Source organism: Ornithodoros turicata, chromosome 7 (assembly GCF_037126465.1).
Source record: "Ornithodoros turicata isolate Travis chromosome 7, ASM3712646v1, whole genome shotgun sequence".
In the NCBI taxonomy this organism is placed as follows: Eukaryota; Metazoa; Arthropoda; class Arachnida; order Ixodida; family Argasidae; genus Ornithodoros; species Ornithodoros turicata.
In genome coordinates, this window is record NC_088207.1 from 19,626,648 (window position 1) to 19,643,839 (window position 17,192).

Here is a 17,192-nt window from a genome sequence, read left to right on the forward strand (position 1 = left end):
AGAACTGAACTCGGACGTGTCATCGAGTCCATGAAAAGGTGTTCTGTACAGTGCGTGGCTGTGACATCAGAATTTCGCGTGCAGAGAGGACAGACATTGTTACCGATGTCACTAGCGCTAGCCATGATGTACCCAATTGTATCACGCAAACTACTTGTTAACGAACTTGTTCGGACTACTTTAAGCTCACAATCTAGCCACATAAAGCACCGTTAAGTTCATCCACGTTACCGAGGTAATGCGCTTGTTATTCCGTCCATTCCGCACAGCAATGCAGAGTGTGGGGGACGGTTCAGAACCGCCGAAGGAAACATGAAAACAGTTTCGTTCTCCCATGTGCCTTTGACAAAGTGTCACGGACTTTGGGCAAAGTCAGCTGCTGCAAATCGTTTGCAGTAACTGCCAGGGTCAAGGCTTATTGATTTCCCAAAAGACGTACCCCCACCCCCCGATTTGAAACCTCCCTAAGTTGGCAGACACGCCCGAACACCTCTTCCAAGAACCTATACCTCTACACTATACCAAATTCCAAAATAACAGCCCCCCCCCCCAATGCTAACAAGGCACCTCACAACTAACCCGAAGCCCAAATGGTTAGATTCGCACCCTAGCTTCATTACTAAAGAGGATGAGCTAGAGAGCCTAATCTCGTAAGATACATTGACAGCACAGGACTCGCAGTCCCATTCACCTTCTCTCCACTTCGCAGCGTGTCTTTGGATTGTCGCAGCGTGGATTTTTGGGTAGAATATCGTACACATGTGATCCGCCGATATTTATTAGACAGACTTTCCACATTTACAGCGTACGCTGCAACAACCGAATCTGTCACGCCGTGGGCTCGTCAGAGGTTCCTGGAAGAGATAACAGAGATCGTCAAGCTCAATGAGATCAAATGAAAACGAATACGTTTTTATTGGTGACGGCACCACAAGGGGGCGTTACACGAGGGGAAGTGTGATACGCCGCAATATGACCACAGAACTAAAGTAGCCAGGCGTGGTAGTTGCTAATGATCAGTCATGAACCAAACGGGAAGAAGGACACGACAGACACCACAACGCATAACGCTCGTTGCGGTGTCTCGTCCTTGTTACGGTTTGGATAAACAGTATTATACAATGGATAGTACGACACAATTACAATTGCGCACAGGCAGAACATCTATACTGCACATGATAAACAAAGTCGTAACGCATGAAGAATGGCGACGGAACTCCCTGAAGCAAGAAAATTAATTTTAGACTTTCTGAATGGCAAGATGCATTGCCAGAACAAGTGCCAGTACTATGCTACCAGACTGATTCGTGCGTGGAAGTTTATTTATTCATGTGTAGATGGGCTGGGAGTAAATATAAAGATGAGGGACTAAAAAGGGGATTGATTGCAGTTTAGCTGACTAGAAGCTGCAAATTACTCCCTAATTTGCTCCCTTCCTGCCCTATTCTGCAACAGTGAATAATGCTACCAACACCTCGTGATGCATAATGTAAAACCCTGAGACAGACTTGTACGTATTTGGAGTATTGTATTTAAAATACTGTATTTTAAATACAATTTGCGGTATTTTGGTACTCTACTCAATACTTTTTGTTTTGTGTATTTGTACTCTATTTAAAATACATTTTATGGTATTTGCTACTCAATACTCTAATTACATATTTTGGATCTCCCTTTCAAACTTTCTGTGTCTAGTCTTTCCATTATCTTGCTTGTTCAGTGGAAATTTCCTCAGTCCCTCGGACACTGGCCCTTCTTGGAAGTTTCCATTTAGAGATATAGCCCCGTGTGTACTACTCCTTGGCGAGTGAGGGTTCTATTATGTGTGCCCTGACGCCGTGACGCCGAATTCTGACCTCGCCGAGCAGGGACCTGCTAGAAGTTTGTTTTGTTCTGGGTCACATAAACTAGTGGAGTTATGTCGTATCTCTTTGTCATCTTTTTGGGACTTGTGTTTAGATGGGGACAGCTTGCATAGTACGCGGGGTTTAGGTGATTCATGTCACATAGCGGCGACGCGCCGCATTGAGCAGTGACTATAGTGACTTTTTGCGTTCAAGGATAAACAGTATCTTAATTGTATTTCAAATACTTTTTGAAGTATTTCGTACTTTATCTTAATTACTGTAATTTTCATGTATTTATACTCCATCTTAATTACATTCTAACGTCAGTATTTATTATCTTATCTTAAATACATTTTTGAGTATCGTGTACATGTCTGCCCCGAGACTAGGGAACACGAAAGGACAGACACAAACATGAAGTGTCAAACACAGCTGAAAATTTTACTTCACATACAAGAATTACATACAACCAGAGGGAAGGGAACAACCAGTTGAGGACAAAAAGGACATCATCTTCACCAGCTCCTTCCCTAGCCATTTTTTCATTGACAACCTCTCGTGTTATCCAGAGTACATTCAAGAGTGTAATTACGAATGTGACCTTCGAGCTTGTGTTTGAAAGCAGTGTGATCGGCTATGATTGGCCAGTGATGGGGGGACATCATCCCATTTTATCGCAGCTCAGGGAAAAACGGATAGCATAAACTGCTGTGTGTGCTGTGTTTGTGTGCTGTGACTGCTGTGAACTGGAACAATACACACACAAGACAAGAACTAATTCTATCGCCCTAGGTATATTGGATTCCCCCTGCAGGCACGGATAATAGATAAGCAGGCAGGACCCGCGGTGTATGGAACTAACTGTGAGAATCTTACCAGTAGGGTTGATTCTCTTTCTTGAAGGCATACACCTGGCGGCTGTCACCGATCTCCCTCGGTACTAACTCCTCCGTTACATCGGGTGTGTAAACCACGGCCGAGCGAGCCGAGGAGTGCGCTGCAAAAGATGTCTTTATTAGATCGTTCAAAGTGAATGCGGCTGGGAAAGTTCAGCGAAAACGCAAGTTGCCTTTGGTAGTGTCCAAAAACAAGAGAAAACCCAGTAGAAACCCAAGCAGCACAACAATGTACTGAAAGTCGAGTGCAGTAGGGGTGGACGGCTGGGTGGAAGGCCTTGAACAGACTCTTGAAACTTAAGAACATTGTCCACCCCTATTGCACTCGACTTCCAGTACATTGTGCTGTTTGGGAATCGCTATAATCGAATACTGTACAGTAAGCTGTACACTGTATAAACGAACACGGCTGCGAATTAAATGACAACATCGCTGAGGGATATTTTTGAGCGTTGAGTAAGGTACGTTCCGAAAGACCAAGATTGTTTCCACCGGTAGTGCATTATCTAATTTACAGAATGCCTGCTTCGCTGTTTGCCGACTTGAGCGGTAGAATTTGTTAAAGGAGGTAAGAACTCCTATCTGCAGGTATTTAGTTACTGGTGTAATAGGTGTAATATTGTACTTCTACGCTTCGTAATTCTGTTTACAATTTATTGTTCAATACCTCCCCTTCATAACGTGCGCAGCGTTAATACAATAACGCACTTTTTTTTTCGGATACGGGCGAGTAGATGGACCGCCATCCAGATACCTCTATCCATTGTTACACCATCTGAAGAATTGTAGCACTCAATCAGACGCCAACGCGGAGGTACACATAACGTTCTGCTATACTCTCTTCAAAATAAACTTCACCACATGCCACGCTCCTAGCCAACCATCGCCATTCGCCTAGCCAATGACATCGTTCTCGCCCCTGATTTGTTGAAAACGGGAGGCGGAGCCTGTTTTGTAGTCAAACTGCAGTACACTCTTAAAAATGAACTTCACCGCATAGCACGCTCCTAGGCAACCATCATCTCAAATGATATCGTTATCTGCCCTGATTTGTTGAAAACGGGAGGCGTACGCCTTTTTGTGACAATTATGAACAGCATAAGTGTCACAAAAAAGGCGTACGCCTCCTGTAACGCTTTCGCGGGTGGTGGCGGCGAGCCCTTTCATCATTATCACCACCACCACCAGCACCAGCACCACCACCTGTAACGCTTTAAAAACACAACAATTGCATGCTACGAAGAGTACATCCCTCGTCTTGAGCAAACCCTGTTTTTAATGTGCAGAATTATGTGCAATTTTGTGCAGCTTTACACATAAGGTGGGTCAGCCTACGAATGTCTGGCGACATCCTGCATGTGCAGCAGTCTATACAGGAGTCAACAAGCCTACGGGTCGGAGATTTTACCCCCCTCGCAATGCCATCCAACTATAGGCCGGCCATGAACCAACGTTCTTGACCTCAGTAGGCCAGGACGCTACGCCTGAGCTGCGAAAGTTCAATATGAACTCACCAAGTCGATGTGCGTGGCTCGGGGTGCTCACTATGTAAACTACGAGCATGAGCAGGACAATTCCGGCGACAGCAGCTGCTACGACGGCATGTGTCTTCTTGGCATTCAGGTCTGGAACAATACTTTTCCCGCTGTAAACGCAAAGAACAATTTCCCAAATTTAAAATGAACGCTGAAAACACCTTCGTCGGAACCGAAACCGAAAAGAAAATGTAGTGACCGCCTTCTTGAAGATACGAATGACGCTGGACAAAGAGGCAGAACGCAAAGAAGGTTGGCGGAGGAGGAGGAGGAGGAGTGTCGTTAGGAGGAACCCGAGAGGTCTGCCTGCCTGATTAGGCGGCACGTTTCTCGGGAAGGGAAAGGTGGTGGAGAGGAGGAGAGGGTGAAGTGGAAGACCGAGCGGAATCCGCTCGGGGGGAGGATAGCTGCGTCCATGGGCCGACTTCAGGGGAACTGTGCCGGCATACGCCTATTACACATCTGAGGGAAACCCAGGAAAAACCCCAAACGGCACAGCCGGCTCGCGGATTCGAACCGCGGACCTCCCAGTCTCCAAGCGCACGCGTTACCGCTGCGCCACCGGACATGCCTTTACAAGCTTTACATGGCTCGTACATGCCTTTACAAGTACATGTACAAGGTCATTATACTCTCTCCGTTCTCTTCCCCTGATGTGCTGGAAAGGCGGATACGCGCGCCTTTTAGTGACACTTAGGGTGCGTCAAGTAGGCTCCCCTCTTTTTTGGCGCACAGCAAAAAGACAATTTTGAGCGCTACACCGCTCGCTCGCTCATGCCGCTTCCTGTGGACTCCTCATGCAGTGCACAGATGGAGGACGCGTTAGCGTAATTTGAACGTACAGCAACGTCAGAAGGGACGACAGTAGTTGTGAAGACTTTTCCTTGCAACAAAGAACGAAATGGAAAAGATAAGAATTTGTGACGGGCGCCACAGGAGCTGTTTACTGTGAAGACGACTGCATGGCGTGAAGGTGTCTGCATTAAAGCACCGCAATTCACTGGAAAAACAGTCGATATCCGTGTGGAAGTTGGCCACTAATAAGAAGGCATGATGGACGTTATAAAAATATTACACTTTATCGAAGCATTCCTAAAATTGAAGCATTGGGTAGCATAGACAGTCCGTACTTTTCGCTTCCAAGCCCAGATTTCGAAGGTCGTCCTCAACAGCACCCAGCTCTAGCACCCGGGCGCTTGTCGTGTGCTTCCTTGCACTCATCTGAAACGGGAGCTCGAAAAGCGGCACGGAGGCTCACACGTTTGGGCGCGCCGGGGGCCCTCGTGTCGCGTTAGTGGAGTCAGAAACACTCGCGCTGAGGGGAGCCTACTCAACGCATCCTTACGTTACGTTACGTACTGCTTGCGACACACTTGTCTGATATCTTCAGCCCCCGTAAAAGCGGGTTACCGAACCAAGTTGCAGTCGCCTTCGCGTCACTTCCGTTCGCTAGTGGCGGCGGGGCTGCGCAGCGCCACCAGACGGGAGAGATGGTGATCCGACAACCGCGCGTTGTCTGCTAGCTCCAAATGCGTCGACGGGGCAGCGCTTTCCTCGGAATGCGGAGTGGAATGGGAATTGTAATACCCGTGACACACGGCAAATTGAATGTCATTCCCAGCGAATGATATTCGCACTGAATGACATGCGTTTCGTGTCACACGGTGAAATCAAATGGCAATACATGGGAACTCATTCGCTCTTGCCTCTCGCACTGACAGCGTTCCCTCGCGGTAGAGGGGTATCAAAAACAACACCGATAAACCGTTTGCAGAAATGCAAAACGAATGAAAAGTTGTACTCCAATATTAAATCACGAATTTGATAACTTTTGAGACGAAGGAAGGAAGGTTGAACACAGTTTTTCGGAGAACTACCCTGGTTTCCAGTCGCCACGTTGCCAAGTGCGGTGCAGATAGGCTTCTTAATCGCTCGTGGTACTTAGCCAACGAAGTGTCTTTGAAAAGGCAACGATTTTTTGAAATAATGTACTGCTTCACAAATTTCGAACAAAAAAAAAAATACAACTAATGTACCTGTATAGTGCTCCATATGTTCAGCCCTGGTGCCTTATTTATCGATACTAACATAATTTGCGAATGTCATTCTGTTGCTTCGTATAGCTCGATGTAAACGAATGGCATTCGGTGCGATTGTCATTCTCTGGGAATGCCATTCGGTTTGCCGTGTGATAGGGGTATAACCTGTTTTCTTTTGTTCCTGTTTACTGTTTTTGAAACATAAGTACACCGAGATTAGGCCACGTCCAAAAGTCCACGCACAAAAGTCCTGACGACCGCAGGAACTGCTCAGACGTGGCCTAATCTCGGTGCACTTATGTTTCAAAAACAGTAAACAGGAACACAAGAAAAGAGGTTACGATTCCATTCCTCTCCGTATTCGTTCCGCAATGGGAGGGCATGATCAGTCTCGAATCTAATATAACAAGAAAATGAGCGCGCGCTCTTGGGCCACCTTTGTTTGTGCGTCCGCGCTTGTCATAGTCTGCTCATCTATCGCGGAATGATAGAGCAGCCTTCCTCCCGTCTGGTAAGGTAAAAATGTGCCAGCGACGTACTCAAACCACTGAAAGAATTTGTCGATCTAGGTTAGGTTCCTTCACCAGCATGTGTCCACTGCGCGATGCTGCGAGATACCGGCGGGGAGTGGAACATGCTTTAATGAGAAACGCGACACTAGATGAGGGACTTGAGCAACAAAAATGTGACAAGTGTGATATCGGGCCCCAAGCAGCACAATGTACTGAAAGTCGAGTGCAATAGGAGTGGACGTGTAGGTGGGAACAGACACGTGAAACTAAAGACCATTGATAAGATACATACCGTCCACCCCTATTGCACTCGACTTTCAGTACATTGTGCTGCTTGGGGCATGTTACGCGTTATCAAATGTGATAATGCAGACCGGATGCCTGGGTAGGCGTAACCGTCGCCAGAGATCATGGTGGACCATGTGCTCTACATCCCAAGCAGCACAATGTACTGGAAGTCGAGTGCATTAGGGGTGGACGGTATGTGTCTTATCAATGTTCTCTAGTTTCATGAATCTGTTCAAGGCCTTTCATCTACCCGTCCACCCCTATTGCACTCGACTTTCAGTGCATTTTGCTGCTTGGGATGTAGTTGTCTGTTGGTCATTAAAAAAACGCTTGTCTCTTGGAAGTGAAGTTGCCTTACGATTATCTCTGTCTATCTAATCATTATCTGTCTTTTTTTTTAATATACACTGGGGTGAGTGCGCAAGTTGTGCGTCGCGCTCCATTGAGGACCATTACTCTGTTCGAAACTGATCTATGCTTCCGCTGATGCGGAACGAGCTTTCTACATGTGTGGGACAAAGTATCGTACCTGGGGTGGAATCTCCCCAGTCATCATAATCAGTTGTTGTACAAGAACCTGTTGTAAACCTCTGTCGGAGCATGATCTGATACCTAAAGCACACGTTTGCAATCTCACTGCCTATATATGATCATTCGAAGCAAGCACACGTGAAATGTATACGTTTTTGTTGTTCCTTAAATGAAGGCTGAAGCTGAGTTGGAGTGTAGAAATAAGTGAATGTCTACGTTACAACCGCACGTGGCGAAAAGGAAATAGCGGAACTCTGTAAGGGAACGGACCGGGACGAAGATGAAGGAACGCGTCCCCTCCTAAGCCTTCATCTCTGCACTAGCACATATTTTGCTTGTACTGCTTGTGTCGCGTGCTTACCGTACCCGACTTCTTATACTTTGTGGTCCCAAACAGTCATTCTCAGGTAACATAAATTAATGGGAAATAGCCTACCTATTGGATTTGCGTTACCAGGATACTCCTGGAGCCTCATCATAGACATCAGAGGAAATGCTCAATGGCTGGCTGTAGATGAACCCAGTGGTTACCTTATGAAAACGTTTATTTTATTGCTCAAGTGTCTCATCCATTGTTGCTGTTTCTCATTCAAGCATGTTCCCCTCTTAGCCGGTACCGGTACGACCAATGCAACAAGCCCCATCCAAAATCATGACAGGAGGCACATCGCAATGGACACATACTGGGAAAGACCCTTCCCGAATTGAAATGCTTTGAGTCGTTCGAGTACGTCGCTGGCCCATTTTTATCTTTCCGGACGGGGAGAAGACACTGCTCTATCATTAGACGATAGATAAGCAGACTATATGATGAGCACGCGCGCACGACGGAAGGAAGGCGGAGACACCGAGCTCCTTTTCTTGTTATTTTGGTTTCGTCACTGATCATCCTCTCCCATTCTGGAGCCAATCAAGACTCCCCTACCTCCTGAACAGAAAATAAGACCTGCGGCATTAAGAGCAAAGCGATGGCGTATGCCCCGCACTTTCTGCTTTGAGACAACTTTAAAAGCAGAACGTCATGGCGTAGTACGCTCACTGCCAGCCCATAGATGACACTCCCGATTTTGATGGGGCGGGTCATAAGTCGTCGTGCGGTAATTACAAACGCGAAGGGTCCTAAAAAAAACGTATACTTCCTGGAAATGCTAGTCTCGGAATCGCACACGAACCATAAGGGGAGAGGCTAAAAGAAAAGCTGGATGAAAAGCTGAAAATCAAAGCAAAGCCGGAATAAGCAAATGACGTGTAAAGAGGCGATATCCCCAACCGCCGTGATAGGTACGGCAACACAATGCCTTGCGGAACTTCCTGTACAAAACCAGGAGCTTCATGTGTGATGCGCGTTCGTGTTGTCTGCTATCATTGGGTGTGCTCGGTTCCGGGTTTAGCGTAGTGCTCGGGGGGGCTATCGCAAAACCGCCCCCACCCCTTCCCTATTGAAAACCAGTTTTTGGTGGGCCACCAGAGCTGATGTCTGGTGTGTTTTTGGACCTTGATGGGCTGATTGGCCACCAGCCCTGATTCCACCAGCCTTGACTGGCTGAATGCCCCCACCAGCCCTGATGTGCAGTATATGTACATCCACAGACGTGCGTGTGCATATATGCATATTTGCTGGACTTGGTATACATTTTCTGTAGGCAGACACATATTACCACTCAGGATTCGATACCACTCGGCCGTCCTGGTGGCCAACCAGGGGCTGTCAGAATCAACCTGGTGGCCAATCAGGGGCCACAAGAACAGGTCTGGTGTTCCACCAGGTGCTGTCAGAGTCAACCTAGTGGCCAGTCACGTGCCACCAGAACAGGTCTGGTGGTCCACCAGGTACAGTCAGGGAGCGTCTGGTGGTCCACCAGGTGCAATCAAGGAATGCCTAGTGGGCCACGAGATGCCCCCCAAAAAATGTGATTGGCCATCAGAATTCGTGGTGGTCCATCAGCATTATTTTTTGATAGGGAATTGATCCGCCACTGGCTTGCTTTGTTTCCTTTTCCGTGTAGGGAAAGGCTGTTGTGCCGTTCAAACCTTCCACGGCGACATGTGAGAATGGCGTAAGCAGGGTGCAGGAGAAAGCGGGGTACCGTTCATATAGTTAGGGATATCGTAACTATCATGGCCACTCAGCGGTTGGTAGCTCCTAGAGTCACTAAATAGGGGTACAGAGTATCGCATTCTTGTTCCGCGTCGGAGCCGCCGTTCGCTGTCCACGATTGGGCCGATCGTGTCACGTGGTTTCTGCTTCTGCGAACGCGCCGTCCATGTTGAGTCACCTCCATCCAAAAACCGGTTTCCTCGGTTGAGAGCTGGCTCGACTGCGTGCTATTCTCCGGCGGAGAAGGGGGAGATGGGCGTCCCATTGCTAGGCAACGCAGCCGCGCCGGACCCAAGATGGCGCCCTCACTCGCCGGCGTGGCTCAGAGGCGCTACTCTGCTCCCTATTTAGCGACTCTACACTCTTAAAAATGAACTTCACCACATAGCACGCTCCAAGCCAACCACCATCCCGAATGACAACGTTCTCGCCCCTGATTTGTTGAAAACGGGAGGAGGAGCCTGGCACAAAATAGGCTCCTCCTCCCGTTTTCAACAAATCTAGGGCGAGAACGTTGTCATTCGGGGTGATGGTTCGCTAGGAGCGTGCTATGTGGTGAAGTTCATTTTTAAGAGTGTAGTATCTCCATCATCATCACCATCGTTTATAGACATAATATAAGGCGTCTATGAGAGTTGTATGGTGGGTCGTACGTACCCTAGTGCACTAGCATTTCCGTAACTAATCGCAACGAGAGGTACTTTGGAAGGTCCTTTCGTGGTGAGCATGACCACTGATTGGTACTTACGCCACTGGTGCTATGTTCGGAGCTGTAGGTGGCGGATGCGTGGCTGGAGGGTTCTGTTCCTGTGCCTGATTTGTTTTTCCTTCCTTTGGGTTGCTGGCAGCAGGTGGCGGATCCATTTCTGTTTCTACGTCCACGTGCAGCGGACCCTCCCCTCTCACGCCTTCTTCCAGGCATTCGACCGCAGAGACATTCGATCCAGGCGTTATGTTCAAGACCTCAAGCCGAATAATTTGGTCGGGAGCCCTAGAAGCGGAGACTGTCGCAGAACGTGAGCTCGGAATTTTCACTGGCACTGCGGAAATATTCACTGGCACTGGGGCAATTTTCACAGGCACTGCGGGGCCTCCGTCCTTGATCGCCACTACTGTTGTTTTACTCTCCGTGGGCTCGGCTGCTGCGTTGTCCACATTGACCCTGGAATGCCAAATTTCTTTGTCTACAAAAATTCGCATCAAATATGACAGTCTTATTGATGCGATATATACAGGGTGTCTCAGTTAAATGCCCTGGCTAACTAATTCGCGAACGGTTACATTAGTCGAAGAACTTTCTTTTTTACAAGTATCTGTTCGATACCACCTACAGGCTGCGCGCCGTGTGAATGAGTGGGAGGCGCTCATTATTTAAATAACAATTCAAATACGTTTCTTGAAAGACAACTTCTAAAGCCGGTCGCCGTCGGCATTAAAATGGGCACTACCCCTTTTGGAACTTTCAGTGGACACCTTTTAGAAAAATCTGCCACCTAAGTGGGTCATTTGTTGCAGTAAGTTATTGGTTTCGGTGTACATATTTTTGTCGCGGCTGCTAGCGGTGAAGAGCAAAAGGACGCTCTTCTACTCCCTTAACCACCAATGAATTACGTGTTCTTGAGCTATACTTCGCAACGGGGAGTGCTGAAGCAAAAGTAACAGCGTCAGACAGGCCACCTCGTCCCCACAGTCCCCAGTCAACAATCCCCACTTCGCTTATCTGACTGATATGCACCCTTTATCTGTTATGATCGCACGGACGAAACACAGGTAATCACATAGTACCTTGATATCACATGCTTTCCATTTTTCTTCAGAACTCCCCATTGCGAAGTAAGCTCAAGACCACGTAATTCGTAGGTGGATAAGGGAGTGGAAGAGCGTCCTTTTGCGCTTCACGGCGACCAGCCGCGACAAAAATACGTAAACCGAAACCAATTAATTAGTGCAACAAATGACAGTCTTCGGTGGCAGATTTTCTCTCAAAGGTGTTCACCGAAGGTCCCAAAAAGGGGTAGTACCCTTTTTAATGCCGACTGCGCCTTGCTTCAGAAATCATGTTTTTCACGAAACTCATTTCGAATATTTATTTAAATACTGAGCCCCTCGCCCTGATTCACACGTTGCGCGGCTTGTAGGTGGTATCGGACAGATATTTGTAAAAAGAAAGTTATTCGATTGGTGCACCCATTCGCGAATTATTTAGCCCGGGGATTTAACTGAGACACCCTAGCTGTATATATGATAATATGACACATGACTAAAGAGCGGTTTCCCAAATAGCACACTATACTAAAAGTCGAGTGCAATAAGCGAAGTAATAAGAGCTTGTAAATGTAATATATGTGGGCCATACACTGTTAAAAATGAACTTCACCGCATAGCACGTTCCTAGCCAACCGTCATCTCGACTGATATCGACTGACACTTATGCTGTTCATAATTGTCACAGAAAAGGCGTACGCCTCCCGTTTTCAACAAATCAGGGCAGATAACGATATCAGTCGAGATGGCGGTTGGCTAGGAACGTGCTATGCGGTGAAGTTCATTTTTAAGAGTGTATAATAGATCGCGCTCCGAAGTTCGCTCATAGCGGATTGTAATGTGCTACGGATCCAATACGAGCCCAATCTCAACCGCACCCACCGTTGGTAGAAGGGCCAGAGCGTTTCATGGTCGGTTTATATCTTTATAAACGATTTAAACGTTCTACCGGATCCGTAGAAACCGCGCCACACGACTCTACGTCATCTTAAATAATTTTATTAGGAATAGCTGTTTGTTATAAACGCCGAAAACCTCCGCCTGACATTTGTGCAGGACAATATGGCGGCCTCTGTCATTTGACGGTGGTCCGCGATAAGCTTGGGGAACCTGCTCGCCAGGGCTCTCGGCACTGGCCTTCTATCATGCCCACGGTGTAGCCTCATACCCTTTAGGACAGCACATCGCCTCACGCATGCTTCCGGAACAGAGGCGCTGCACGCTATCCCTTCCCAAGCACGAATATTTCAGACGCTAAAGCATATGCACTCAGAATTAGGTGAGCGGGTTGGTATGAACACATCTTGCAGGCGGCAGGTATCATTCCTCATTCATCTTTCCTAGGAAGCGGTTAAAAGTTTCGGTCTCTGTGTGTGTTTGTAAACGTTCTGCCGTCCTCGTCAATGCTGTATTCCCGCCGCGTGCACAGTATGCTAAGGCACATAGGTACAGCACAAAGCGCATTGCCCAGACAAAAAGATAATCTTTCGCTCGACCTCCATGTTACCGTACAGAGAAGTATCTTCACAGTAGGTAGTTTGGAAAATCAGAAGTTACTGAAGAAAGTATGGAAGTGAGATTACTAATTACTGACGTTCGAAAGTATTTGCAAGATACGAATTCGCAAAAGTATTTAGGGTACGTAATTAAACACTAGTACTCCAGTTACTCTACAAGTCTGCTGCCAGGATAGCTTTGGCGAGAAGACAGAAATCAACCCTCGAGGAACAATGTTGCCAGACACGTTGGTAGATCGAGCACGCCATGACGTCACTATGACGTCACACTTTCGCGTCAAATGGAGGAACAATATTTTGGTAAAATACAGTGTGAGACACTTGATATGCAGAGGCATATATTCCGTAAGGCTCCGAAGACACGAGATTTTGTTCATAGTTGTAAAACCCTCGTGTAAACTTACTCGTGTGCGGGAGGAACAACCGCCACGGCTCCCTGCTGTTCAAGAACTGCTGCCATTTGCGGACTGTTTGGGCGCACCACGCGGCACAGGAGATATCTCGGCATCTCGTTTGTGGGTGGCTCGACCTGCTGAGGAACTGCTGGTTGCATATTCGGCAGGCATACTTGATTCATAAAGCCCTGTTGCTGGTCCGTTCGCTGGTACACCGTTTGACTCATTGTAATGCCTTCGTCTTGCCTGAAAGTCTGAGACACGGGCCTCGGCATCCGCTTCGGTATCGGTATCATTAGCATTGGTTGTACCCCGGAACCTGACGGCCCGATTAAATTTGCCCGTGAAATGGGCACGCCGCTTCTGCTACTGAGTCTGCTCATAGCAGCCGAACTTTTCCTTTCGGGCAAGGGCGGCGGTGTTGCCACTTGAACGGCTTGTCTCTGCATTGTCCCTGGCATCATACTGCTACTCGAAAAACTCTCCTGCTGCCGCGCCATTGTCATTGAAGGGGGTCGCATTGGAAACACATTCGATAGAGCAGCCGCGGAGCCGCCCGCATTGGTATAAATGTTGATGGATGTCTTGATATCAGCTGTTGATTTCTTGTGGGATTTCTTCTTCGCTTTCTTGGTCTTCTCTTCCGAATTACTGTCACTCTTCATGCCATTGATTGGGAGTTCCGCTTGTCCCTGCAGTTTCCCACCTGGTGCTTCGCTCGGAGAGGTAACAGAAGGCAGAGGAGCTGGAGGTGGAGGGGGCGGTGGTGGGGGAGGTTCTTCTCCTGGTGCAGATTTCAACACAACTTCCGCCACAACGTGCGGCGCAGGTTCTGCATGTTCAGGCTGTTCCGCTACTGGAGCTGGCTCACTGGAGGTGGGCTTCTCCTCACCAGCTGGCAGTGGGGTAGACTGTTCCTCCTGCGGTGGTGCAGTGGTAGGAGCCGGTGGTGCAGTGGCAGGAGGCGGAATCTGGTCTTGAGGCGGTGGTGCAGCGGGAGAAGGCGAAACCTTGTCTTGAGGCGGTGGTGCAGCGGGAGGAGGCGAAACCTGGCCTTGAGGTGGGGGTGGGGGTGCAGGAGGCTGGTTTGCTGCGGGCGACGCAGGTTTCGCGGGCGGCGTTTTCGCTGTGATGTCGGCGAGAAGCTTCACAGCCGGAGGTACAAAGGCCTTTGTCGGTTCAGCTGGAGCATTTGCTGCAGCTTTTTGCGGAGATTCCGCAGGTGCCGGGTTACTACTGACAGGCGGGGGAAATTTGGAAGGGAATGCTGCGGGTTTCGCAGGAGACCCTGCGTTCACAGGGTTGCCACCCGGTGTTCCTCCCACAGAACGATTGTGGGCTGCGGCGGCAACTTCAGCAGCAAGAGATCCAAATGGCTGCACAGGCGGTTGTGCTGTTGGTTTTGCAGTTGTCGCAGGGGGCAGCTTCCCTGGAGAAGGTGGCTTTGCGGGAGCTGCCATGTTCGCCTGCTGATAAGACCTGTGCGTGTGTAAGTTCCCCAATCAGAGCACTACCAAATGGTGCAGCGGGGAGGCGTAGGTTCCGATGGTGAGCACTGTTTTTGACATACGGTATGCTAGCAGATTTATAGTGTGAAAAGTCTAAGCCCTGTATTCGTCATGTCACTTTAGTTGTGCTGAGACTCTGTCTATTCCAGCGGGTGGCCTGCATCTATGCCGCACTCTCAGTGAGTAGCTTCGTTACAGATGCGAGAAGTGGGAGAAACAGCTGTAAAAGGTGCTAAGACTATAGCCACACCAAGCCTTTTCCGCAACAAGTCACGTTCACGTGCCTGAACCCATAACTAGAAACGGCTCCTAGGCAAAAGAAGAAAAGGAGCAAGCATTGTCGCAAAAAGCTTGTGCGCGTCACGATCATCAAGTATGTTGATGGCTTTATGAGACATATATGCTATCTAGAAACGGAGACACAGCAGTTTTTGCACAACGTTCACTGTTTTGCCATTGAAAAACGTTTAAGAAAGTAAATATCTGCGCCAACACTGGTCAATGGCGGTGCGGCAACGACATCAATCCTCCTCGGCTCCCACGGAAGCATCGTGCTGATAAACTGGATAAGGCAGAATCTACACCGTTGAATAGGACTTCACATTATGCCCCATGGGGCAACCAGGCAACCGTCAGGGTGACATCGTTCAATTTCTCCTGATTTGTTAATAATGGGGCGTGTATGCGCCTTCATTGCACACCTTAAGTTTTGCGTTAATTGTACCGAAAACGAGTAGACTCTCTGCTTTCAACACGTCAGCAGACAGAAGAATACCATTCGAAATGGCGTTTCGCACCAAGCGAATTTATGTCAGAAGGATGTATGTCGTGCTGCCAAAGTCTCGTAAAATTTATCAATGTACCTATAGCTAGTCCTTACACAACAAATGTTTGATACGATCTTTGTCTTTCCAAAGCGTAAATACGGGACAACGACCTTACCTCAGCAGTGGGTGCCGGCTCTGCCTGCAAAGAACGTCGATAATACCGACTACTTCTTCTTTTTTCCACTACCTCAGCACGCCTTGTCTCAGCCTCTCCTTCTACGCGATCAGCACCGGTTCGTGGAGGCAACAATCAGAAAATCAGTGACACGTCATTAAATTACTTGCAGAGGGGTGAAAAGGTATCTTCACGTAGTTAGGTTAACGCCACTAATGGTTGTTCTTCTGCAATCAGAACTTTTTTATATATAAATTTACCCTCAGGTCACGAAGAACTAATTCTCGGAGGCATTGAACAGCTGAAGCCGTGGGACGGGAAATCCCTCGGAGGAACCGCGTTCTGAGTGCAAAGGACAAAGTCAGAGGTCTGCACTTTCAGAAGCGGTGCGTTTAAAGGTACTGTAAAGCACCACCGATCAAATGTCATTTAGTGTGGCTATTCGATAGTCCAAGCCACCAGGACAAAAACTGCGCAAGTTTCATGCCAATCGCCGCTACAATTAATTAGAAAATTACAATTAAAGATTACGAACAACACTGTACTTCGTATTTGAAATGAATCCGTACTCCTGACACATGTCGCGGCAACCACATTGCATTGCGTATAACGCTGGGCCCGACATAACCACAATCCACCAGAAAATCTGCCCCTGCAATCCACACAACGATCCACATCTGAGGATAAACGGATAAGCGAACTCAAATGAAATGCTGAGCCGTTGAAAAAAATGAATGTGGCAGACGTTCAAGAAGCCAGACAGCGTCGGGACTTGTTTGTTCACAGAGGTTCACAAAGGGAGTTTGTTCGTTCGAAAGAGGCCGCGAACAGAAGGAGCGCGCAAGCGCAGCAGAGAAGTAGGGAGACTGAGAGCCTCCATCTAACAGCGGCCAGCTCTGGGTTACTTCCCAAAACCAGGGGTTAACAGGTGAAACTGTTAACAGGGGTTTCAGAATGCATAGGTAAACAGGAAAACTAATACTATGGTTATCAAAATAACGAAGTTCCGATGTAATAGAGTGTAATACCAATTTTCAGTATTGTAATACCAATTGCCCGCTGTGTACAGGGCGTTGTTTGACACCAGGCGTCGCACCGCTCCACTACGCCGTATATTTCATGGCAAATTAAAAATATTTATAGGGCGTTGTCGGCCGTATGGTTCCGCATATGGTATTTAGAAGCAAGAAAGTCTCTAGTCACATCACCGGCATATCATGCTTCTCTACTGCTTTACAGTACCTTTAAAAATCGTGGACGGGGGTTCACAATGGCAATGTCTTTTCCCGCGGCACTGCAGACGAGCTGTATAGTGTGAAA

At 47.9% G+C, this 17,192-nt stretch overlaps 1 protein-coding gene across 1 annotated transcript; it reads right to left on the reverse strand.

Annotated features, from left to right (window-relative positions):
- Nucleotides 1-754: 754 nt before the first annotated feature.
- On the reverse strand, nt 755-15,967 carry LOC135399640 (uncharacterized). The gene is made up of 6 exons (XM_064631365.1): nt 15,873-15,967; nt 13,432-14,901; nt 10,495-10,908; nt 4,258-4,388; nt 2,724-2,844; nt 755-854 (listed from the first exon to the last, which is right to left on the reverse strand). Exons 2-6 carry the CDS (start codon nt 14,880-14,882, stop codon nt 845-847), a joined length of 2,127 nt encoding a protein of 708 aa, XP_064487435.1. The 5' UTR covers nt 14,883-14,901; nt 15,873-15,967; the 3' UTR covers nt 755-844.
- Nucleotides 15,968-17,192: the final 1,225 nt, after the last annotated feature.

Coding starts and splice junctions, on each gene's coding strand:
- LOC135399640 (XM_064631365.1), bottom strand. CDS start 14,882: ATGGCAGCTCCCGCAAAGCCACCTTCTCCAGGGAAGCTGCCCCCTGCG. Junction 10,909..13,431: donor GTTGTTCCTCCCGCACACGA/GTAAGTTTACAC, acceptor TTGGCATTCCAG/GGTCAATGTGGACAACGCAG. Junction 4,389..10,494: donor CCGAACATAGCACCAGTGGC/GTAAGTACCAAT, acceptor TTGCGTTTACAG/CGGGAAAAGTATTGTTCCAG.